General features: G+C 39.8%; 1 protein-coding gene across 2 annotated transcripts in view; it reads right to left on the bottom strand.

The window, feature by feature from the left end:
• The window catches only part of TDRD7 (tudor domain containing 7), a 101,401-nt gene that overhangs the window by 16,081 nt on the left and 66,586 nt on the right, over positions 1 to 18,734 (bottom strand). For both annotated transcript variants that reach the window (XM_081238421.1, XM_081238422.1), the window contains 6 exons: positions 15,850 to 16,436; positions 12,321 to 12,507; positions 7,992 to 8,103; positions 5,885 to 6,087; positions 4,725 to 4,859; positions 2,865 to 2,951 (listed from right to left, as the gene is read on the bottom strand). In XM_081238421.1, coding sequence (XP_081094547.1) covers positions 2,865 to 2,951; positions 4,725 to 4,859; positions 5,885 to 6,087; positions 7,992 to 8,103; positions 12,321 to 12,507; positions 15,850 to 16,436 — 1,311 coding nt within the window. The remainder of the gene's footprint in view (positions 1 to 2,864; positions 2,952 to 4,724; positions 4,860 to 5,884; positions 6,088 to 7,991; positions 8,104 to 12,320; positions 12,508 to 15,849; positions 16,437 to 18,734) is intronic.

The raw sequence follows: 18,734 nt of genomic DNA, 5'->3' as shown, positions 1-18,734 counted from the left end.
TGTGGTACTGCAGTGTTCCATGCAAGAATTAACCAAGTTGTAAAATCATCAGTGTTTGGTGATTAGTTGCACTTGGGGCTGAGGAAAAGGTAGGAGTCAAAGATAACTCTTAAGAAACAGCCTGAATGGCTGCATGAATGGAGGTACCACTAAAATAGAGATAAGGGAGAAAGGTAAGGATGGGGAAAGATAATTTTGGTTTCATACATGTAGAACTTAAAAGAGTTTGTGAGATGGACAATTAGGCTGGCTTTTTGCTCAAATCTGCAGCCCATCAAGGACTGGAAAACAAATTTGGGAGTCATTAAGGCCAAAATGGTACCTGAAACTATGAGATAGGATTACCTAGAAGGATGCAGAGGCCGAGAAGAGTGATGAGCCTGGACAGGACTTTGGGACACTGACATTTCAGAAGTGGGGGTGGAAGGAGGTTTGGGTGAAAAATGAGAGAAAGAATTATTAGACTATCATGAGGAAAATTAGGATTTGATAACATGGTAGCCTAGTGAGAAGAGAATTTCAAGTTTCAACACTGTTCGATGCAGCAAAGAGGTCTGGTATGACAAGACCTGGAAGATACTAATTCAACTGCACAATTAAGATGCTGTTCACAAGAACAGGTTCTGTGATGGAGTGTGGGCAGAAGTCACGTGGCAGTGACTGAGGACTGACTGGAAGATGGTGCAGAGTGAATGCAGACCACTTCTACAGGGAAATAGGGAGAGTAATGGCCACTGCACTGAATAAAGTTGGTTGGATGTACAGAATAAGTTCAGAATGTATAGGCACTACAGTTTAGACAAGTTACAAGTCAAGAGCAAATAAATCACTTAAACACAGGATCTGCTTTTCATTAATCATCTTTCTTTCCTTAACTTTCTATGCATCACTAAGAGAATGAACACTTTTGCTACCTCAAAAGTAGATAATACACAACTTGATAGTAATAAAAATAATACTAGATATTTATCTAAAGTATTTGAGCATACACTGAGAAGGTATTTTTGCCAAAAAGGCATAGCCTGATTCCACACACGGAGAAACTCAAGTTGAGAGACACTCTACAAAACACTGCTACTCTTCAAGAGGCTACAAACAACAAAGACTGAGCAACTTCCAGGTTGGAGGAAACTAAGAAGACATGACAACCAAATACATCTTGGGATCCTGGACCAGAAAAAGGACATATGGAGGACAATCTGGGAAATGTCAGTATGTTCTGCAGATTAGTTAATAATATTGTACCAATGTTAATTTCCTGATTTTGATAATCGTTATGTAAGACATTAACAATTGGAGATGGTGGGTAAAGGGCATATGGGAACTCCTTAAAATATTTTTGCAACTTTCTAAAAGTCTGAAATTACTTCAGAATAAAAGGTTAAAAAATTAAGTATTTGTGCATTTATATATTATACACTAAACAGCACAGAGCTTTAAAATTCAGATAATGTCGCGTTCTTTTTAACAAATCATGTTTTGAAGTTTATAGCTAAGCACCCAAATCTTAGTCATATGACTCCAGATCTCAACTTTCTGACACACATTCACATTGACAATAATTATTTCAAAACTGATGCTTCATTAAAGTGGCCATGACCAAGATTTACTTAAATAAAGGGAAAATCAGTACAATTAAGTTATCACAATGTTGCTATGCAGTAATAAAACTCAATAAAGCAATGATTCTTACTTAGGATTGGTTTCTTTGAGAATCTTAAGAAAATTATGAATACTTTCCCTCCAAAATACATAATACACACACACACACACACACACACACATAATTTGCATACAATTGTGGGGGAGGGGTCCAGGCGCTCCCTGTAAGCAGAGGTCTTTGCACCTAGGTTAAGCACCACTGTGGGAAAAAAAAAAAAAATCAAGCCCAGATTTGCAATTTTACTAACTGGGCAAAATAGATATCAAAAAAAAAAAAAAAAGAAGAAGACGAAGAAAAGAAAGAAACCACAAAAATCCAAAACCTACCTTTGAAAAACATACAGAGATTTATGACAAAATATAACAAACCTCCTTGCAAATTCATAACTGAGCTTGTAAGAAAATATAACAATTATTAGGCCCTGGAAATAGAGGAATATGTGAACACTGAAACCCAAGCCATCCTGGGCAGGGGTGAGGGAGGACATGAGATGCCCCCAAGAAGCCAGAATGCTCAAAGGGCCACCCCTCCAGGGAGGGGTGACCCTGGAGAGCAATTAGGCATTCCTTATGCCCAGAAATTCCACTCCTACATATGTATCCTGGGAGATATGCACAGGAAGGTTCATGGTAGTGCTGTTTATAGCAAAAAATTTGACACACTCTAAATATCCATTGTCAGAAGAATGGAGTGATAATGTTGGCGTATTCATACACTGTTACAGCATATAGCAGGGAAAACAGATTACATCACAAACATAATGAATGAAAAAGCATGTTATAGAAGAATCAATACATCTTACAGTTTGTGTAAATTTTTAAGACATTCATTCATTTAGTTATACTTTATTCATGTTTTTACTATAAATATTATATATACTATTCACTTCTACATTTTAAATATCTCTATATTGAAATATACAGATAGTAAAAGTATGTGTGTATAGACACAAATATAGTAAAAGTCTAAAGCAGTGAATAGGAAGGAGAAACACCAAATTCAGCTGGTAGCTCCCCCAGGGGTGGGAGTAAAAGAAAGGGCTGCAGACAGGGAGCATCAACTGTACTGGTTTTATGTATCATGTTTTATTTCTTAAACTGGTGATGAGTATATGGATGCTTACTCCATTTTTAAAAAACCTCATTTATATGTCTGAAATATTTCATCTTAAGTTTAAAAAAGGTCAAGTGACTAATTTTACCTCTACTCGTAACCATTTTCCTTTGGAATGGAAGAGGCAGATTTTCCCACAGAAGGGTAATGAAACGAAGAACTCAGAGGTCATGTGCTGCAAAACAGAAACACATGACACTTATTACTCTCAGCAAAGAGCACGTTGCTACACCATGAGAAAAACACCACTGTGTCACAGGCAAACTGCTTCACCCATATGTGATCAGACTTTCGGCGAGGTGTGTGCTGCAGTGGACGCAGCACATGTACAGGGGTTGTAGGGCTTCTGCCTTGTTTCTCATATGTTGGTGGCAGCCATCTACCCTCCTTCCTTGAACATGGCTCATAAATCAGCCTTGCTAAAATGTCTAAAAATGTTAGCATGGAGGTCAGTACAATTCATCTAGGCTCAGGCACCATCAGTTAAACACAAAGAGGGAAGATGAATCCGATAAAATGAACAGCCTGGATGAAAGGGAAGCAGTTAGGCTAGCTGTTCGTAAGGCCTCCTCTTTTCATCTTTTAACATTCAGTATCCAAAGATAAGATTTTAATCCTAAACAAAAGAAACGTTATCAACACAAATATGGGTATCAGTGCCAGTTCAATGTTGTTCAATGTTTTCATCCTCCTCCTCTGCTGTAGCTTGAAATGGGGGACCTGCCATTGCCTATTTCCTTCAGGGTGAATGTTGCTACTCTCCCCAAAGGCAATGTCTCCTTCCACTTGAGTTTCCAGGGCACTAAGAACTATCAAGAGTGCTTTTCACCATTATAGATTATAAGCACATGCATGCAAATGAGTAACTAGAGTCACCCTCTGGATGTCTCAGATTTCTCTAGGATAGATCAGCAAATCAAACTTAAGTAATGACCTTGAGATACAAGCTAAGACATCTGTAACAGAGAAAGAGGTAAAGCTATAGATCTAACGTCTCGATTCTAGGCTGTAGTCTAAATACAAGTTTAATCCACTTCAGCAAATATTTTGGAATACCTATTTTATGTAAGACACTAGATAACTTACTACAGTACCTAAATGAATTAGGTACTTACCAGAAGCTGGTGAGGCTCAGTCTCTGCCCTCAGGAAGCCTATACTCTAGTAAAGCAAACAAATACCCAAACAGCTAAAACAATGCTGCATACAAGTGTCATGAGGCACTCAGGGTGCTCTGTAGGTCAGAGGCAAGGGTTCACTTCCAGGTGAGGGGGTCAGAGATAAAGTGGCATCAGAGTTTAGTCGCTTGGAAACCACAGCATATTGTGGATTACAACTATAATGTCCAAATGGAGGTAAGGAAATCCCTTTAGGACCTTAAAACAAAACCTCTGCAGATCCTGATTCAGAAAATAATACTAGGATTAAAGGGAAAAGAGATTACTAATAAATGTAAACTGCAGAACCACATTTTCCAAGGCGCAGGTTCTCTCAGGGACCATAAAGAGGTTGGGGAGTGATGCCTTGGAAGTTTTATTCTCCTTCTAAATTCCATGGTTCCGTCTTTGCCCAGGCAGAGGAGCCAGCTGCTCAAGCAGGCAGTCATAGGCAGCTGCACTGCAGGCTCATCAACTGCACCTTGTGAATGACAAATCTACCAGTTGTTGCACACTTTCTACGTGCCAGGCCCTGTGCTGATAATAAGCAGCCTTGTGACTAGTCCTCATAACAATCCTGTGGGTACTCACTATTATTATCCTCATTTTACCATGCAGAAACTAGTGGGGATTTTTGTTTTTGTTTTAAATTCTGAAGTCTGGGGCTCTTACCCTCTATTTTAGAGAGTCTACCTTAAAATATAAAAAACGTACTACACATGTACAATTTAGTGACTCCTCTTGTTTGCAATGTTAGGACTCATCTTAGAGGTGGATGCTGCTTGGCCATACCTTACAATGAAAGTATTCCTCTATCTTACGCAGAAGGTCGTTGAGCTTGTTCAAACCCTTACAAGGCACCTGGCAGTAGAGCGTGCCGTCGGAGCAAATATTAGTCACTCTGACATTTGTGTATATGGCATCGACCTGAAACAGAGGACACACCGAGGATGTGAGAACAGAGTGCAGCTCTTACCTACCTAAGGGGATCTACCTAAATAGCTCATTGAAAGTTTCTGCGCTTTTCAATCTTCTAAGCAAGCTGGAGGACAGATAGAATGAAATTCATAACGTAAATGTGAAAAACTAGTTTGCATACCACTCTTTCCAAAAGGAATATCTGGTATCATTTGTGTCAGGCACAGAGTAGACATTTTGCATACATTATATTATTACCACTTTCTACTGTCTAAAAGGCTACGAGTATTTTTAGCTCTGCTTTAACTCTGGTTTATCTTCTCCCCATTAATTTAGAAAAAGAATTATTATATAAAACATATTTTTGCAGCATTAACAGAAATAAAAATAAAAAACTCTCACAAAATCAATCCCATTATCAGTTTACTTTCTAATCCATGTCCATGGGCCACAGGAATTTTTAGTAACTTTTAAAAATTATAATCACAGTAAAGGTTTAATTTTAGCCATTTTTAGTCAAATCATAATATAAAGGCAATTCACTATTGTTCTACTTATTAAAACAAGTATTTTCCCAATGTTGCTATGAAGTCTTAAAAATGATCATTTTTAACATCTTATCCTATTCTTTCAAGTGGCTGCTCTGTAATTTATTTAAAGGTGTCCTTTCCTACAGACATCTATGTTCTTCACATTTAAAAAATGTTAAAGCTAGCAATTTAATAAGCATCTTCACTGATCTAATTTTCCCTTCATTTGAATTATCCTCCCTTATTATCTTTGCAAAATAATTTCATATAAAATTAATATATGCTCATTGTAGAAACTGGAAAATAAAACAAAAATCCAATTCTTAATAATTACTATTTATATTTTGGCATTTCCCCTCCTTTTAGCTCCCTTCCTTCCTTTTTTTTCCCAATACATACGTAATCTGTCTCTATCTAGTGTTAGCCTAAAATGTACAACATTCTTTTCTGGTGAATTTCTTTCCTGTGATACTCGTGAAGAGACAACAGTGGTCACAGTGGTACCTGAAGGTGAACCTCTAGTGACTTGTCACATATGGCCTTTAAGCAGGTGGCATTGATGTTGATGTCATCTTCTCCTGAGGTATCGTACAGAACAACCAGTGGAATACCAGCTTTTTCAAGTATTTCCACTGCAAAGATCTTTCCACAAGTTAAAGATTCAACCACCTTCACTAAATCAGGATCATCACTTAGAACTTCCAACCCTGAAAAATATTGAATATTTAAGTTTCTACTTAATTAGAAGAATCATTTTAAGATGCAGAGATTGTGTTTGTTTTGGCTACTTATTACAATTATGAATCTACTACAAAATTCTTAAATTTTATAGGGAAGCTTTGTTATAAAATCTTCTTTATAGTATCCACCCTTAGGTTTAAAAATATTTATTATAACATGAATGCCCTTTTGAATGATTACACAAAGGCAGGCAATCTTAAAACAAGAAGAAAAGTTGACGATCAATCTGAATTTCTACCTTACGAGAAACAGCCTTCACTTTACTTACAAACACATATTTAAAACAAAAAGACTAACACATAAGGAAGTTGTCAGACAATTATGTCTGCCAGTCGTGTATTTGTAACACTCTTCCTAAAAAGATACCCTTGGTTTTTTCATTCTCTAATTAAATATGCACAATTATTTCTTGCATGAACATGCACTTATTGAAAATTTAGACAACCTTCCCCCCTCCCTTTCATTCTTTCTTTTTAAGTAATGAGGCCCTGAGGATACCAAAGAACTTTCAGATTTATGAAAGAAAGGTAAAATACTGTTTAATGTAATGTGGGTATTAGGTGAATTTTATTGCAGTCTAATTATTCTTTAAATTCTTGGAAAATTGTAATTTCATATATCATAATATGACAACTCTAAGTTAATCTATTAAACTAATTAAACTAGGACATCATTTCCCCAATGGTACTACAATGTCTATTTCTATATTTTTCCCCTTTAAATCCGTAAGCAAAAGTTCACAGACTCCTTCTGACCTACCTTTCTCTTGTTCATATTCTGTTCTCCAGACACACACCTCTATAGCTTTTATCAAACCTTTCATTTCAGCATCCTAAATCTTTTCCTATGTTCTTGATATGTTCTTTTCAAAACTAACTCCCACAGGTTTGTAACAGTATTTTTAAATTACTCGAGATTTATCTCACAGAGAGAGCCAAACCCAGTTCCTCTGACATAAAGACATCCCTGCTGGGAAGGAGGCATTTCTTCACGGGTCTAATTTTCATGAAAACAATTCTGATCGTTTTCTGAATATAGCTCTGGGTCTCCTGCATGAGGCATACATATTCCAATGTCTTTCCTCATCGTTAACGTGTGCCCCCATACTTTCAGGTCATCCCTACATGTCACTCTCACACATGTGCATTTCTCTACGCTTCCTTGAGGAGGAAAGAAAAGAACAGTGATACGTGACAGTGCCAGAGACCGCACATGATCCACAGCTGAACTCGTGCTTGGGTGCACGAGGGAGTGTTCCTTGCTAACAAGCAGCACCCACAGAGTCCATCTCAGTGGGAACGAACCTGGGAGTCACTTTACAACAGGTCGAACAACATGATTTACACTGATCCTGTATCCCACGATACAGGGCCTCGAACAGCTGTTACTAGGGCAGTTAGGGCAACAGCAACCAAACCCTCTCAGATGTCCAACAGGCTTTTTAATAATAAAGTTAAATGTGCTATATGTTATATATAATGTAACAAAAATATATTAAAACATTATAACATTTTTATAATGATCAAATCTTACAAAGAGAATATTAAACATGAATTTATTTATATCTTTCAAGAAATAACACGTTTTAACACCCTGAGATACTTAATATGTTATAGGATTTAACCACCCCAAAGTACAATGGTAATACGTATCAAAGCGGAGAGCGCTTTTATTTTTTTACTTTAAAAAAAATTATTTATTTATTTATTTTTTATACAGCAGGTTCTTATTAGTTATCTATTTTATACATATTAGTGTATATATGTCAATCCCGATCTCCCAGTTCATCCCCTCCCCGGCCCCAACTTTCCCTGCTTGGTGTCTATACGTTTGTCAAAGTGGAGAGCACTTTAAAAAAAGTTCCTTTTACCTGCGAGCTTACACTTTGTAGCTTGGAATGACAGTGAACAGAACTTCGGGTTCAATTTGTATGCTTTGCTCTTTTCAACACTTTCACTAAAACCATAGTCAACATAGCATACCTAATGATAACAGAAACAACAACGTTTAGGTTCAAATAAAATTCTTTATCCTCATTTCTTAAAAAAAAATCACTTGATGCATTGAACTGGCTTCATTTTACCCCATAATCGGCATGTGAAGTGGCACCACTGCCTGGAAAATGCCAGGGGAGGTGCCCCTGACTTAGCCCGGAAGAGGAATGCTGGGAATGGGACCAGGGGTGCCAGGGCTCCTGACTTCCAGGCCGCACTCCTCTGCTGCGCCTTTGCCAAAGGGGAGAAGAGGGAAGAGTGCTGAACTCCAAAGCCTTCTGTTGTCAGTTTCTCAGCAGCACACGTACCTGGTCTGCCAGCCCTGACTGTCCCCACCCTTTCCTTGCTGTCATAATGCCTACATCACCTTATTCTTTCTTGATTTATACAACCTCACTAAGGATCTGCTTCCTTAGGCAGATCCTTATTTATTTCTAGAGGAGGCATCACACTGGTGGTACTTATCAGATTCTAAATCCCCAGAGCAGCACTTGTGACGGCTTGCTCTCAGCTGTTATGCTTCCAGGGACCGAAATGCTTTCTGTCAATGACAACAATGATGTCACAGCTGGATAACATGGAATTCTACACTGTAAAGGCAGGTAATTCTGGGTTTTTGGGGGGCTGTGAAGCTGGGTTAGGCCTTCATCCAATTCAGGAAAAGGTCCCAAGTCTGCTGGACAGCGCTCTGTGTTTACGGAAACTTGCATGGCACTTCCTCACCACCATCACTTCCTCTCCATCACATCATGGAGAGCCTGGATATTATTTTTAGTGTATTAATAAAACCTTCAGTTGAAAAGGACTATATAACCAACGGCTTTTTCTTTTTGGAGAAAAATAAAATCTAGAGACATTAAGCTGTGGTTTAGAATGATAACTAGGAATCAGAGGGAAGGTGTTGAAAACTTAGTACGCTTCTCTAATTAAAGCAGATGGTTATTACAAATACAGAACAAATCACAAAAACGCAGGGCAAAGGCATGGCAAAGAAATACCAGGTAATACAGAGTTTTACTTTCTGCAATAAAATAAAGTCCACAGCTTCTGAGCACCGAGATTCTGACAGTAAGTATACAAAACAAAAATTCTCCCCATCAGAGAATCTAGGGAAGAAAAGAATAGAGATGACTAATGCCTTTCCCTGACCACCTGATAGCCGTGTCTGTGGGGCCTGTATATCCCATGTTGGAAAGGATCATCTCTTAGAGTCCATATCTTGACTCAGTGCCTGCCGAGGCCTTGATCCCTGACAGGGTCCCCACACTACAGCCAGCCACTTCTCCAACCCCTAATTAGCACCTGCTTTTCCTTCCCAAAGGCCTCAGGATTCACGCAGCTTTTTGTGTCCTTTAATAGCTATCAACACCCACAATTTGGATTCTGCTCTTCCTAGGCCTAAAATGGAGACAACATGTCTGTGAATAGGACAAAGTATGTGAAATCATGATTCCTGGGCAATCATGATTCCTGGGCAATTTAGAATGTACTCCTAGCACTAAGACACTATATACTGCTCAAAAATCTTCGAAGGGTTTCTGTAATGTCTGGAGCTTGTTTTCTTTTCTTTCTTCTTTTGAATCACGATACCATGCATTTGTATGTCAGCTGCGGCTCATAAAACATCTGCCCATGGACTGTCCAGCTGGACTCTCACCACCCTCTGTCCTGTGTCCTTTGGCCCTGAGAGCAGCACAAGCAGGCTCGTAATCCTGGCACCGGGCCCCAGTTCATTCCTGGCTCTCTGGCTCCCTCAAGTGGCCGCAGGTCTCACAGCACCACCTGAGTAATAACCAGAAAACACCCCTGGGATGTGGGTTTGCGCCAGGCCAAACTGGCACCAACCTGAGGGGGTGACCGCATGTTCCTGTTTCTCATATTCAGCAAGCTCTGTGGAAAGCAAGAATGGAATCTGTTCTTGCTGTCAGGCACAGTAAAATTCAAGAGAAACCAGACTTTCCAAGTAGCTGGGGTTTCTCCTAATAAAGGGTAAAATTCATCTCTGTCTGGTTCATGGGATATGGGGAACAAGATCAGGCCAGGACTGCCACAACTACTGCTGCCTTAAGAGCTTACCACCGTACAACACACCAAGCTGCTATATTTATTCCTCACACCAGCTCACAGCTCTCAGAAGCAATGACACAGCCGGTTGCTTCCTCCTTTATGAGGTACTTTCCTGTTCTGGCTTCCGTGACGCTGCCTTCTTGGTTTTCCTCCTTCTTTGGCCATTCTGACAGTCTGCTTTGCTCCTCTCACACCCACCATCTAAATGCTGAAGTGTTTCAGAGCCTAGTTCTGGGTCCCCTTCTCTGCTCTATGGGTGATTCTTCCTCAAGGAGATCTGACCCAGTCCCATGGCTTCAAGTAGCACCTACAAGCTGATGCCTCCCACCCTGCTGCTACATCTCCAGTCCTGACTTCTCTCTGAGCTCCAGGCTTGTCCAGGTGAAATCCGATAGCTTTTCTCAAACCTAACAGGTCCTACAAAATTCTTGATTCTCCTATATATTGGTTATTTTCCCTGATTTCCCAATTTCAATAAATGGCACCAATATCCACCAGGTTGCTCAAGTCCCAAACACAGTAGCCTTCCTGAATCTTCTCCTTTCTTCTCTTCCACATCCAATGAATTAGTGTCCTGTCAGTTCTACCTCCAAATACATCCTGAATATGTCCCATTACCTCTGTCTCCACTGTTTCTACCCTAATTCAGGTTACAAGTTGCTGGCTACTGCAATAGCCAACTAACCAGTCTTACTTTCCTTCTCTACACTACTACAATCCATGCCCCACACAGGCACTGGAACAATCTTTGAAGCAAATAAACCAGATCACATCTCCCTGCTTATCCCTTCTTTCAAAATTATTTTCTATCATAGCACCCTGGTTATTTCCTTCACTGCTATTAAATTGTCCTGTTTATTTATTGTATACTTGTTCATTACCTGTCTTCTTTTACTAGCATATAAGTTTCTTGAGAACAAGGACTTGTCAGTCTTGTCTCCTGCCCTAGGACAGTGGGAAAAATGAATGAAAAGTTTAATAGGCAGATACTAGCATAATGATAGTGTCTGATTTTATAGGTAAGGAATCAGAGAAGTTAAATAACTTTCCCAAGGCCACACAGCTAGAAGTGGCAGAGTTGGGACTCAAACTCAGGTCTAACTGACTCCAGAGCTTAAACTCCCAAAGTAGAGGTAAGGAAGGAAGAGGAAGGCCCAAGTGATTTTTGCCTTATAGATCTCAGACTGGGAGATATCCTTGTGGAGTATTTGTAGCATTTATTATAAACACTGATGCACTGTTAACATGTCACCAGGGTTTGTATGGTTCTTCTCTTCATAAGCAATCCCTGTGCCTTCAAATAGCTTAAGTTGTGTTGGACTTCCTAAGGGCAGGGAAACGGTCAGCAAGTAGACTGAAGTTTAGCTAGGAATGTCTGGGGCAGTTATCTCCTATCGACTAGAGGCCATTCAGGTTTCTCACTGAGCACAAAGCAGTGATGGGGCCACACTGACTGGGGTCCTGTTCACCTGGACTTCCCACCTCCTGCAGTGCTAAGGATTCAGAGATGTGCTAACCCTGCTTGCAAAATTTAGACAAAACCGTGCCTTCGTGAGTGAGTTCTGATTCTGGGTCTCTGAGCTGAGGGAAAGAAGAGGCAATGGGGCAGAGGATGATCACCACGAACGTGGTCAAGTCTGGAAGTATTAGAGCCTCTGATGGAAGAGACTGGTGAACGAGCCCTCTGACCTTTCCAAGATGACCAAGAGGGCAAGACTTGGGGCATGGCCCAAGTCTTATCTGGGATTCTCCTCAGCTGGCTGTGCAAGAAGGGAGAGAAGAATGCCATCTCCTCTAATCAGTATGGTTTCCCTCACTCCAAAGTATTGACCTTGATAAGAAGACCACAGAGCTCTGATCAGTATTCATTATATAACCTTGGGGGATAGGAATAGAGGTTTTTTTCCTGCTTACATCATGGGTTATGGTACTACAATGGAGAAGAGTTTTTTTTCTTTTTTTTAAACTAAAACTCTAAGATAATATAACTACCACTGACTTAAAAGTTGACAGAGATAATCTTTTACAGGTACTATCTTTTCAACTTCTGGGGAAAACTAAATATAGTTAGAGGGGACACAATATTAGAAGCAACATTTTCATCTGAAAAATAATGTGTTTGTCTTCATAATGCTTGCCTTTATTTTGTTCTCTTCTGTTGAGGTGACCTGTGCCCGTAACCAAGCATCCTCCTCAGCATTTACAGCCACCAACTGGCCAATCTGCACAGTCTGGACTGGTGTGACCTTAGAGTTCTTACTGTAATACTCCTTCATCTCATCTTCCATTAATTCCTGAGCAGCAGAATAGTCTCTGCCCACATACCTAAATTAAAGGAAGAGAACACAAATGAAGCAACCTGGAAAAAGGAAAGCTACAGGAATTCATTAATATTACTGTTTTTCTACGGTCATCTTTGGTTCCAGGCTCAGACTTGCTTACACTGACAGGGAGGAGAACATGGAGTTAGTAAACAATTGTATCATGAAAAAGGAGAATACAATACTGTGGAGCTCACAAAACAAGACCAAGGTCTAACACACCACACAACAGAGCAAATGCTCAACAACAATCCAGAGAACTAGAGGATATAACAGTAAGCAGTCAGGGAGGACCAGGTTGAGAGAAGACTCAAGGGAAGGAAAGAGAGGAAGTGGAAAGGAAGACACCAGTGGAAGCCAGATGAGCAAGAGTCAACCTGAGATTATGACTCAGGCTGCTGGAGATCTGTGTAGATTTCTGAGAAGAGAATGTAGTTGATAGTTCTGCCTTAACTAAGGCTGGGTCTGAACAAGTCTCAATCTCTGAAAATCAATGAAATCCGACTCCTCCTAGAGAAAAACAAACCCTTGAAAACAATAAATAGAACCATGTGACAACCCATCCCTCCAACTTACTGAACAAATTTGAACAAATTACAACAAAATGTTGAGTTCTGATACCCTTAAAGAGATGACATGTTCTAGATAAATGCCTCTTTAAGTTGCATGCTTTTTAAGAAATGTTTTTTCCAGGATACTCTTCTATCCCCCTTCTACAATTTTTGGCTGTTGACAACTGCAATCTCCTTGTCCTAGTTTATGTTATCAAAACATACTGTTTTGCTTTCTGCCATAAATAGGCTGCTGCTTCCTTGTCCTTTAGTCTTCAGAGACGATTCCAACAAAGGCCTCCTTCCAGGATGGAAAACCTGGCAAATCAAACCTGGCTCCTTTAACAAGAGCTATCTCAGCCATGGGATGAAGCTTTTTGAGTTTGAAGGCTGTGCTGTACCAGCACCAGAATCACCTGGCCAGCGAGATGGGGGATATGCCACAAGAACATTGCTCTTTGAACTGTTCTAGCTTCTACTCAGGGCCCAAGTGGTCCTATACAGCTTTCAGAAACTATTCCTTTTAGGAGTATCTTCCTGTATTTTTGGTAACTATCAGCAGGGCAGAAGAAACCAGAGTCAACCTATTTGTTACTAGAGGAAAAGAAGCTTTTAAAAGCCCTAAACAAATGGAAATAATGTCTCTTTTGGAGGCAATGGCTATTTTAAAACAAAATATGACATGCATATTATTCACTCCAGAAACAGCTGTAAAAGCTCTGTCATACTCTATCATTTAAGGTTACTGAGCTTTACAAATGTTAGGGTACTGCCTGGAATACAGCCGCACTCTTGGCTCTGGAGTCTCCTAGTAGGTCTGCAGCTCTGCCCAAATGCCCATTTCCTGGGACCTGGAGTCTCAGGGGGTCTCCTGGTAGTGCTACTACAGTCCTGGGAGCTCAACTGGCAGAGGCCTAGGCTGTAGCCCATGGTTTGGTAGTCTGCATAGCAATGGGCTCCTGCCAGGGAGGAGGGAGGTGGTGAGAAGCAGCATGAGATCTGCAGGCAGCTTCTGCTCTCTGTAGCCACCAACAGAGAACGATGCTAGCTACACGCCCTGGGCGGGGTAAGGAGGTAATGTGACAGTTGGTATAAGAGTGGGTAGTGGCAAGAATAAGGTCATACATTATCCCCAAATTACCTGAGCAAGTGAATAAAGAATGATATGCAGGCCAATTTAGACATGCCATAAATACAAAGTTTTACAAAGTTAATTTTTAGACTGGAGACAACAGATTCCCATACTTGACCTAAGGGTCAAGTACTTGACCATGGCACCTCCCTGTAACTTTTATGAGTCACAAATCTACTAGTTTCCAGAGTCTACTGCCTGGGTAAAGGTGTGGATGTAGAATAGGGTTCAGCCTGCTGGGGTCAGGGTGGTGGGGGGACACTAATGACCTAGGGTCAACCTAAGGGCAGACATTACCCATCATGCTTGCTGGTTGCCAGCCAGCCTGCTGAACACGTAGAATGCCGGCTCTGGGATTCTAACTTATACTGAAAAAGGGATCTAGATAACCTGAGGACCCTGGACCTAATCATCCTGGAGTAGATTGAACCCCCATCCTATTGAAGTCCTGGAACTGATCCAGATTCCTGCCAGATCTTGGGAAGAACGTAAGAAATCACATGATTCATCCAGTCCAGTGCTGGGTGCTTGGTCTCTGAAAGTGGCACCAATGACTACTGGTAACAGATACCAAAGGATTCTGCCAAGGAAGCAGATTTAGATTTTCTTTATAATGTCAAATGGTAAAAGTTAGCAATGTGCTCCTCAACATCCTTCCTTTACCTCAGTTTATTAGTGACCCACAGTGGGAACCCTAACCCTCAGCAAGCTATTTCTATCTTCAGGCCATACCACATCTTAGAATAAAAGCTCTATACATTTACCACCCCTCTATAAAAAGGACCTCAACAAAGCTTCCACATGTTCTAGTTTGAACATCCTAAGATACTTGATTCTCACTTCATCATCAGACTTAGTTTGTTCAAACAGAAAAGCTTCAATAGGTTTACAGAAAAGCTTCAATAGGTTTGCTGTATAGGACCTTGATTATTTTTTGTGGCCTTTCATTGGGTCTTCCCAGCTCAGCTATGATCCTTGGGAAGAGTAAGAGTCCAACACACAGGGACATTTTGGGTGAAGGAGCCTGGATTCTGTTCTGCTCCAGCCACAGCCACACCTTGGGCTGCTGTCTCCAGAGATCCAGCTACAGTGGTTACCATTCTTAATCCCAAGTCAGAAACAGCAAATTATAGTCTTTCAACATTTTCTATGTATTCTACATTTTCTCCAAAAGTCCACATCAAGTGCCTGAACCGAACTGTTTTTTGGAATTCCAGTTATCATTAGCCACTTAGGCAATAATTCCTTCTCCCAGGCAATGATATCAAAGGGCTCCAGAAACCAGAGGGCTAATCTGATGCATTACACCAGAAGGCGGTGCTTAGCTATTCTGACTTTCAGGAAATACTACGTAATCCCAGATTAAACAGTATTACCTACCTAGTGGGTGATTGCTCTTTCTACGGACTAGGTATTGCTTTTGACTTATATAGTTACCATTATGCTTTTGACATAGATTTGTTTCATGTTCAGACCATATCATCATTTCAATTTTTAAAACTGTAAGAAATCTTTTCTCGCAAAAATAGTTATTTTAAACATTATACTTCAATATAACTCTATAGAACTAAAAATATATTCTTCCTCAACCAGCAACTATGTGAAGAATAGCCAAGTAGCAACAGCACACTAGGATTCTAAAGAATTAGAAAATAAAACTTGCCTGATAACCACTTCATTTGTGTTGCTCAGTTCAACCACCAGTACAGATGGGGATGCCTCAGTTGGAATGATTAACGGAGGAATTGTTACAGTCTCCATAAAGGTATCAGCACTTTTGGTAATGTTTTCTTCCATCTGCAAATATTCTTGTTCAGTCACAGACTTGATATCATAATCTCCACATGCTTGCCCTGCATCCTTTAGGATTTTGTCAGTGGGTGGCGGAAGTTTAGCATACAGAATGGCCTTCTGGGGGTTTCCAGAAATGTAGTCTATGGTGCATACATCGGAAAGCGAGGCAAGATTTTTTAAGGCATCCTCGGGTAATTTCACTTTGTACATGTCCTCAAATGCTTTTGGGAGTGCGCTGGCCCAAAGACCACTTGAGTATTTCACCAGCAGCTCCTCAACTTTCTCTTTAAAGTCTCCTGGCATAACTGTTGGACACCCTTTGAGTGGTGGTATTTGTTTTGGAGCAGGTAGTGGGGATGGTGGCACTTTTTCAGCGTTCAGTTCACTTCTCAAAAGCTGCTTTCTCTTAGCTGGATAAACAAGTAAATCTTGACCACCACTGTAAGGTTTTTCCACCTGAAAATTTTAAATAAAGCAAATGACAGATATTTTAACGGTAAAAACAACCCGAGAGCACATTAATGCATTTTAAATTTGAGAGAAACACTTTTCAAATTTATGAAGAGAACACAAAATTGTACATTTTACTCTTCTCAATCACTAAGACTTAAATACACTGCCTTCACTTGCAAACATGATCATGCACCACATTTCAGTAACAAGCAGGGAAATGAAATAGTATGAATTTCCCATGTGAAGCACCTGACCTCCAATAACCCTAGGAAATCATGAGAGCTTCTGCCGTGTATACCACCTAGTTTCTCTGACAAATAGTTTTGTCTCACCTAGTTTCTCTGACAAATACAAAGCAACAGCTTACAAAATTGACATAATCTCACCTAGTTTCTCTGACAAATACAAAGCAACAGCTTACAAAATTGACAGAATACAAGGAGGAATGAAACCATGAAAAGGTATCAGAACTGTCAGGAATAAACCGCTAGGAAATATTCAGGCAAAACTGAGGTGCTGTCTCTCTTCCTCCTGCAGTATCCTGAGAAAACCCTCAGCTTTCCATTATGTAGGAAGGTCAGTCCAGAGGTAAGGTACATATTTTCCAACAACTACAGTAGAAAGTTAGCTAAAAGTGTTGTCCCTCTAATGAACAAGACTTAAGAATGCCCAGCAGTTGTATACCATCCAATTTCTAATTTTCTTCTCGTAACATTCCAGAGAGGCACGGCTTGATGGCATCTCCTAATATAAGAGAAGGAGGAAAAGAGAAACTGATGTATGGCACCATTTTTCCAAGTTCTAAGCCTTTCCACTTCTAGACCAGGGGTCAGCACACCACAGGCTGCAGCCCAATGCAGCGTGCCGCCTGTTTTTCCATAGCCCATGAGCTAAGAATGATTTTTCTATTTTTAAATGGTTGAAAAAAAAACAAAAGAATTACTTTGTGACACAAAAATGATATGAAATTCCGTGTACATCAACAAAGTTTTACTGGCACCCAGCCATGCTCTATGTAGTGCGTATGGCTGCTTTTGCACCACAATGGCAGAGTCGAGTAGTTGTGCCAGACTATGGGTGACAGTCACATAGCTCTTGGCCTGAAAAACCTAAAATATTTATTACTTGGTCCTTTACAAAAAAAATTTCTCAACTTCTGATTAGACTGAAGTTAGTACTCATAGCCCTCTGAAATGCTTCTATTTTGTCAGATCCTATTCACCTATTCTTTAGCTGAAATTTAAGACCTTAGGAGGCTATCCAGACCACTAAGGTGATAATACAAAGCTTACAAGAAGTACCCCCTTCCCCAAGAAGAATAGAATATTAAAGTTGCTGGGTGGGTAGCTTGTCAGTAAAGAACATTGACTTCACTTACTAATTTTCTATATAATGCTTAGGAAGAGAGAACATAAATACAGTTGACCCTGCTGACACCGTGTGACACTCTGGATGGTATTTATATGATATTCACAATTTGTGTCCTTAATGTTAAGGCTGGAAACACAAACATTTGGGACACTCCTCATTTTGCTCTCAATGGTTAGCCCACCTCTCCAAAGACTCACATTTTAAAATCTGGAATCTTAAAATGCCTATCTTCACTGTGCTTTAAGACACTTAAGATACAAGGACACAGACTGGGTATCCAGAAAAGATTTGAGAAATATACTTTTTGAGAAAATGGAAAAATAAAACAGAATTCTATTTCTATGTGAGTTATTCACTTGTCATACAGAATCCCAGTTAGTAGCCTCTTCAATAAGTGGTGCTGGGAAAACTGGACAGCTACATGTAAAAGAATGAAATTAGAACACTCCCTAAAACCATACACAAAAATAAATTCAAAATGGATTAAAGACCTAAATGTAAGGCCAGACACTATAAAAAACTCTTAGAGGAAAACATAGGCAGAACACTCTATGACATAAATCACAGCAAGATCCTTTTTGACCCACCTCCCAGAGAAATGGAAATAAAAACAAAAATAAACAAATGGGACCTAATGAAACTTAAAAGCATTTGTACAGCAAAAGAAAACATAAACAAGATGAAAAGACAACCCTCAGAATGGGAGAAAATATTTGAAAATGAAGCAACTGACAAAGGATTAAACTCCAAAATTTACAAGCAGCTCATGCAGCTCAATATCAAAAAAATAAAAAACCCAATCCAAAAATGGGCAGAGGACCTAAATAGACATTTCTCCAAAGAAGATATACAGAGGGCTAACAAACACATGAAAGGATGCTCAACATCACTAATCATTAGAGAAATGCAAATCAAAACTACAATGAGGTA

This window comes from Mesoplodon bidens (assembly GCF_964165515.1).
Source record: "Mesoplodon bidens genome assembly, chromosome: 6".
In the NCBI taxonomy this organism is placed as follows: domain Eukaryota; kingdom Metazoa; phylum Chordata; class Mammalia; order Artiodactyla; family Ziphiidae; genus Mesoplodon; species Mesoplodon bidens.
Note: the sequence above shows the minus strand (reverse complement) of the source record. Positions and strands in the feature narration are given on the sequence as shown.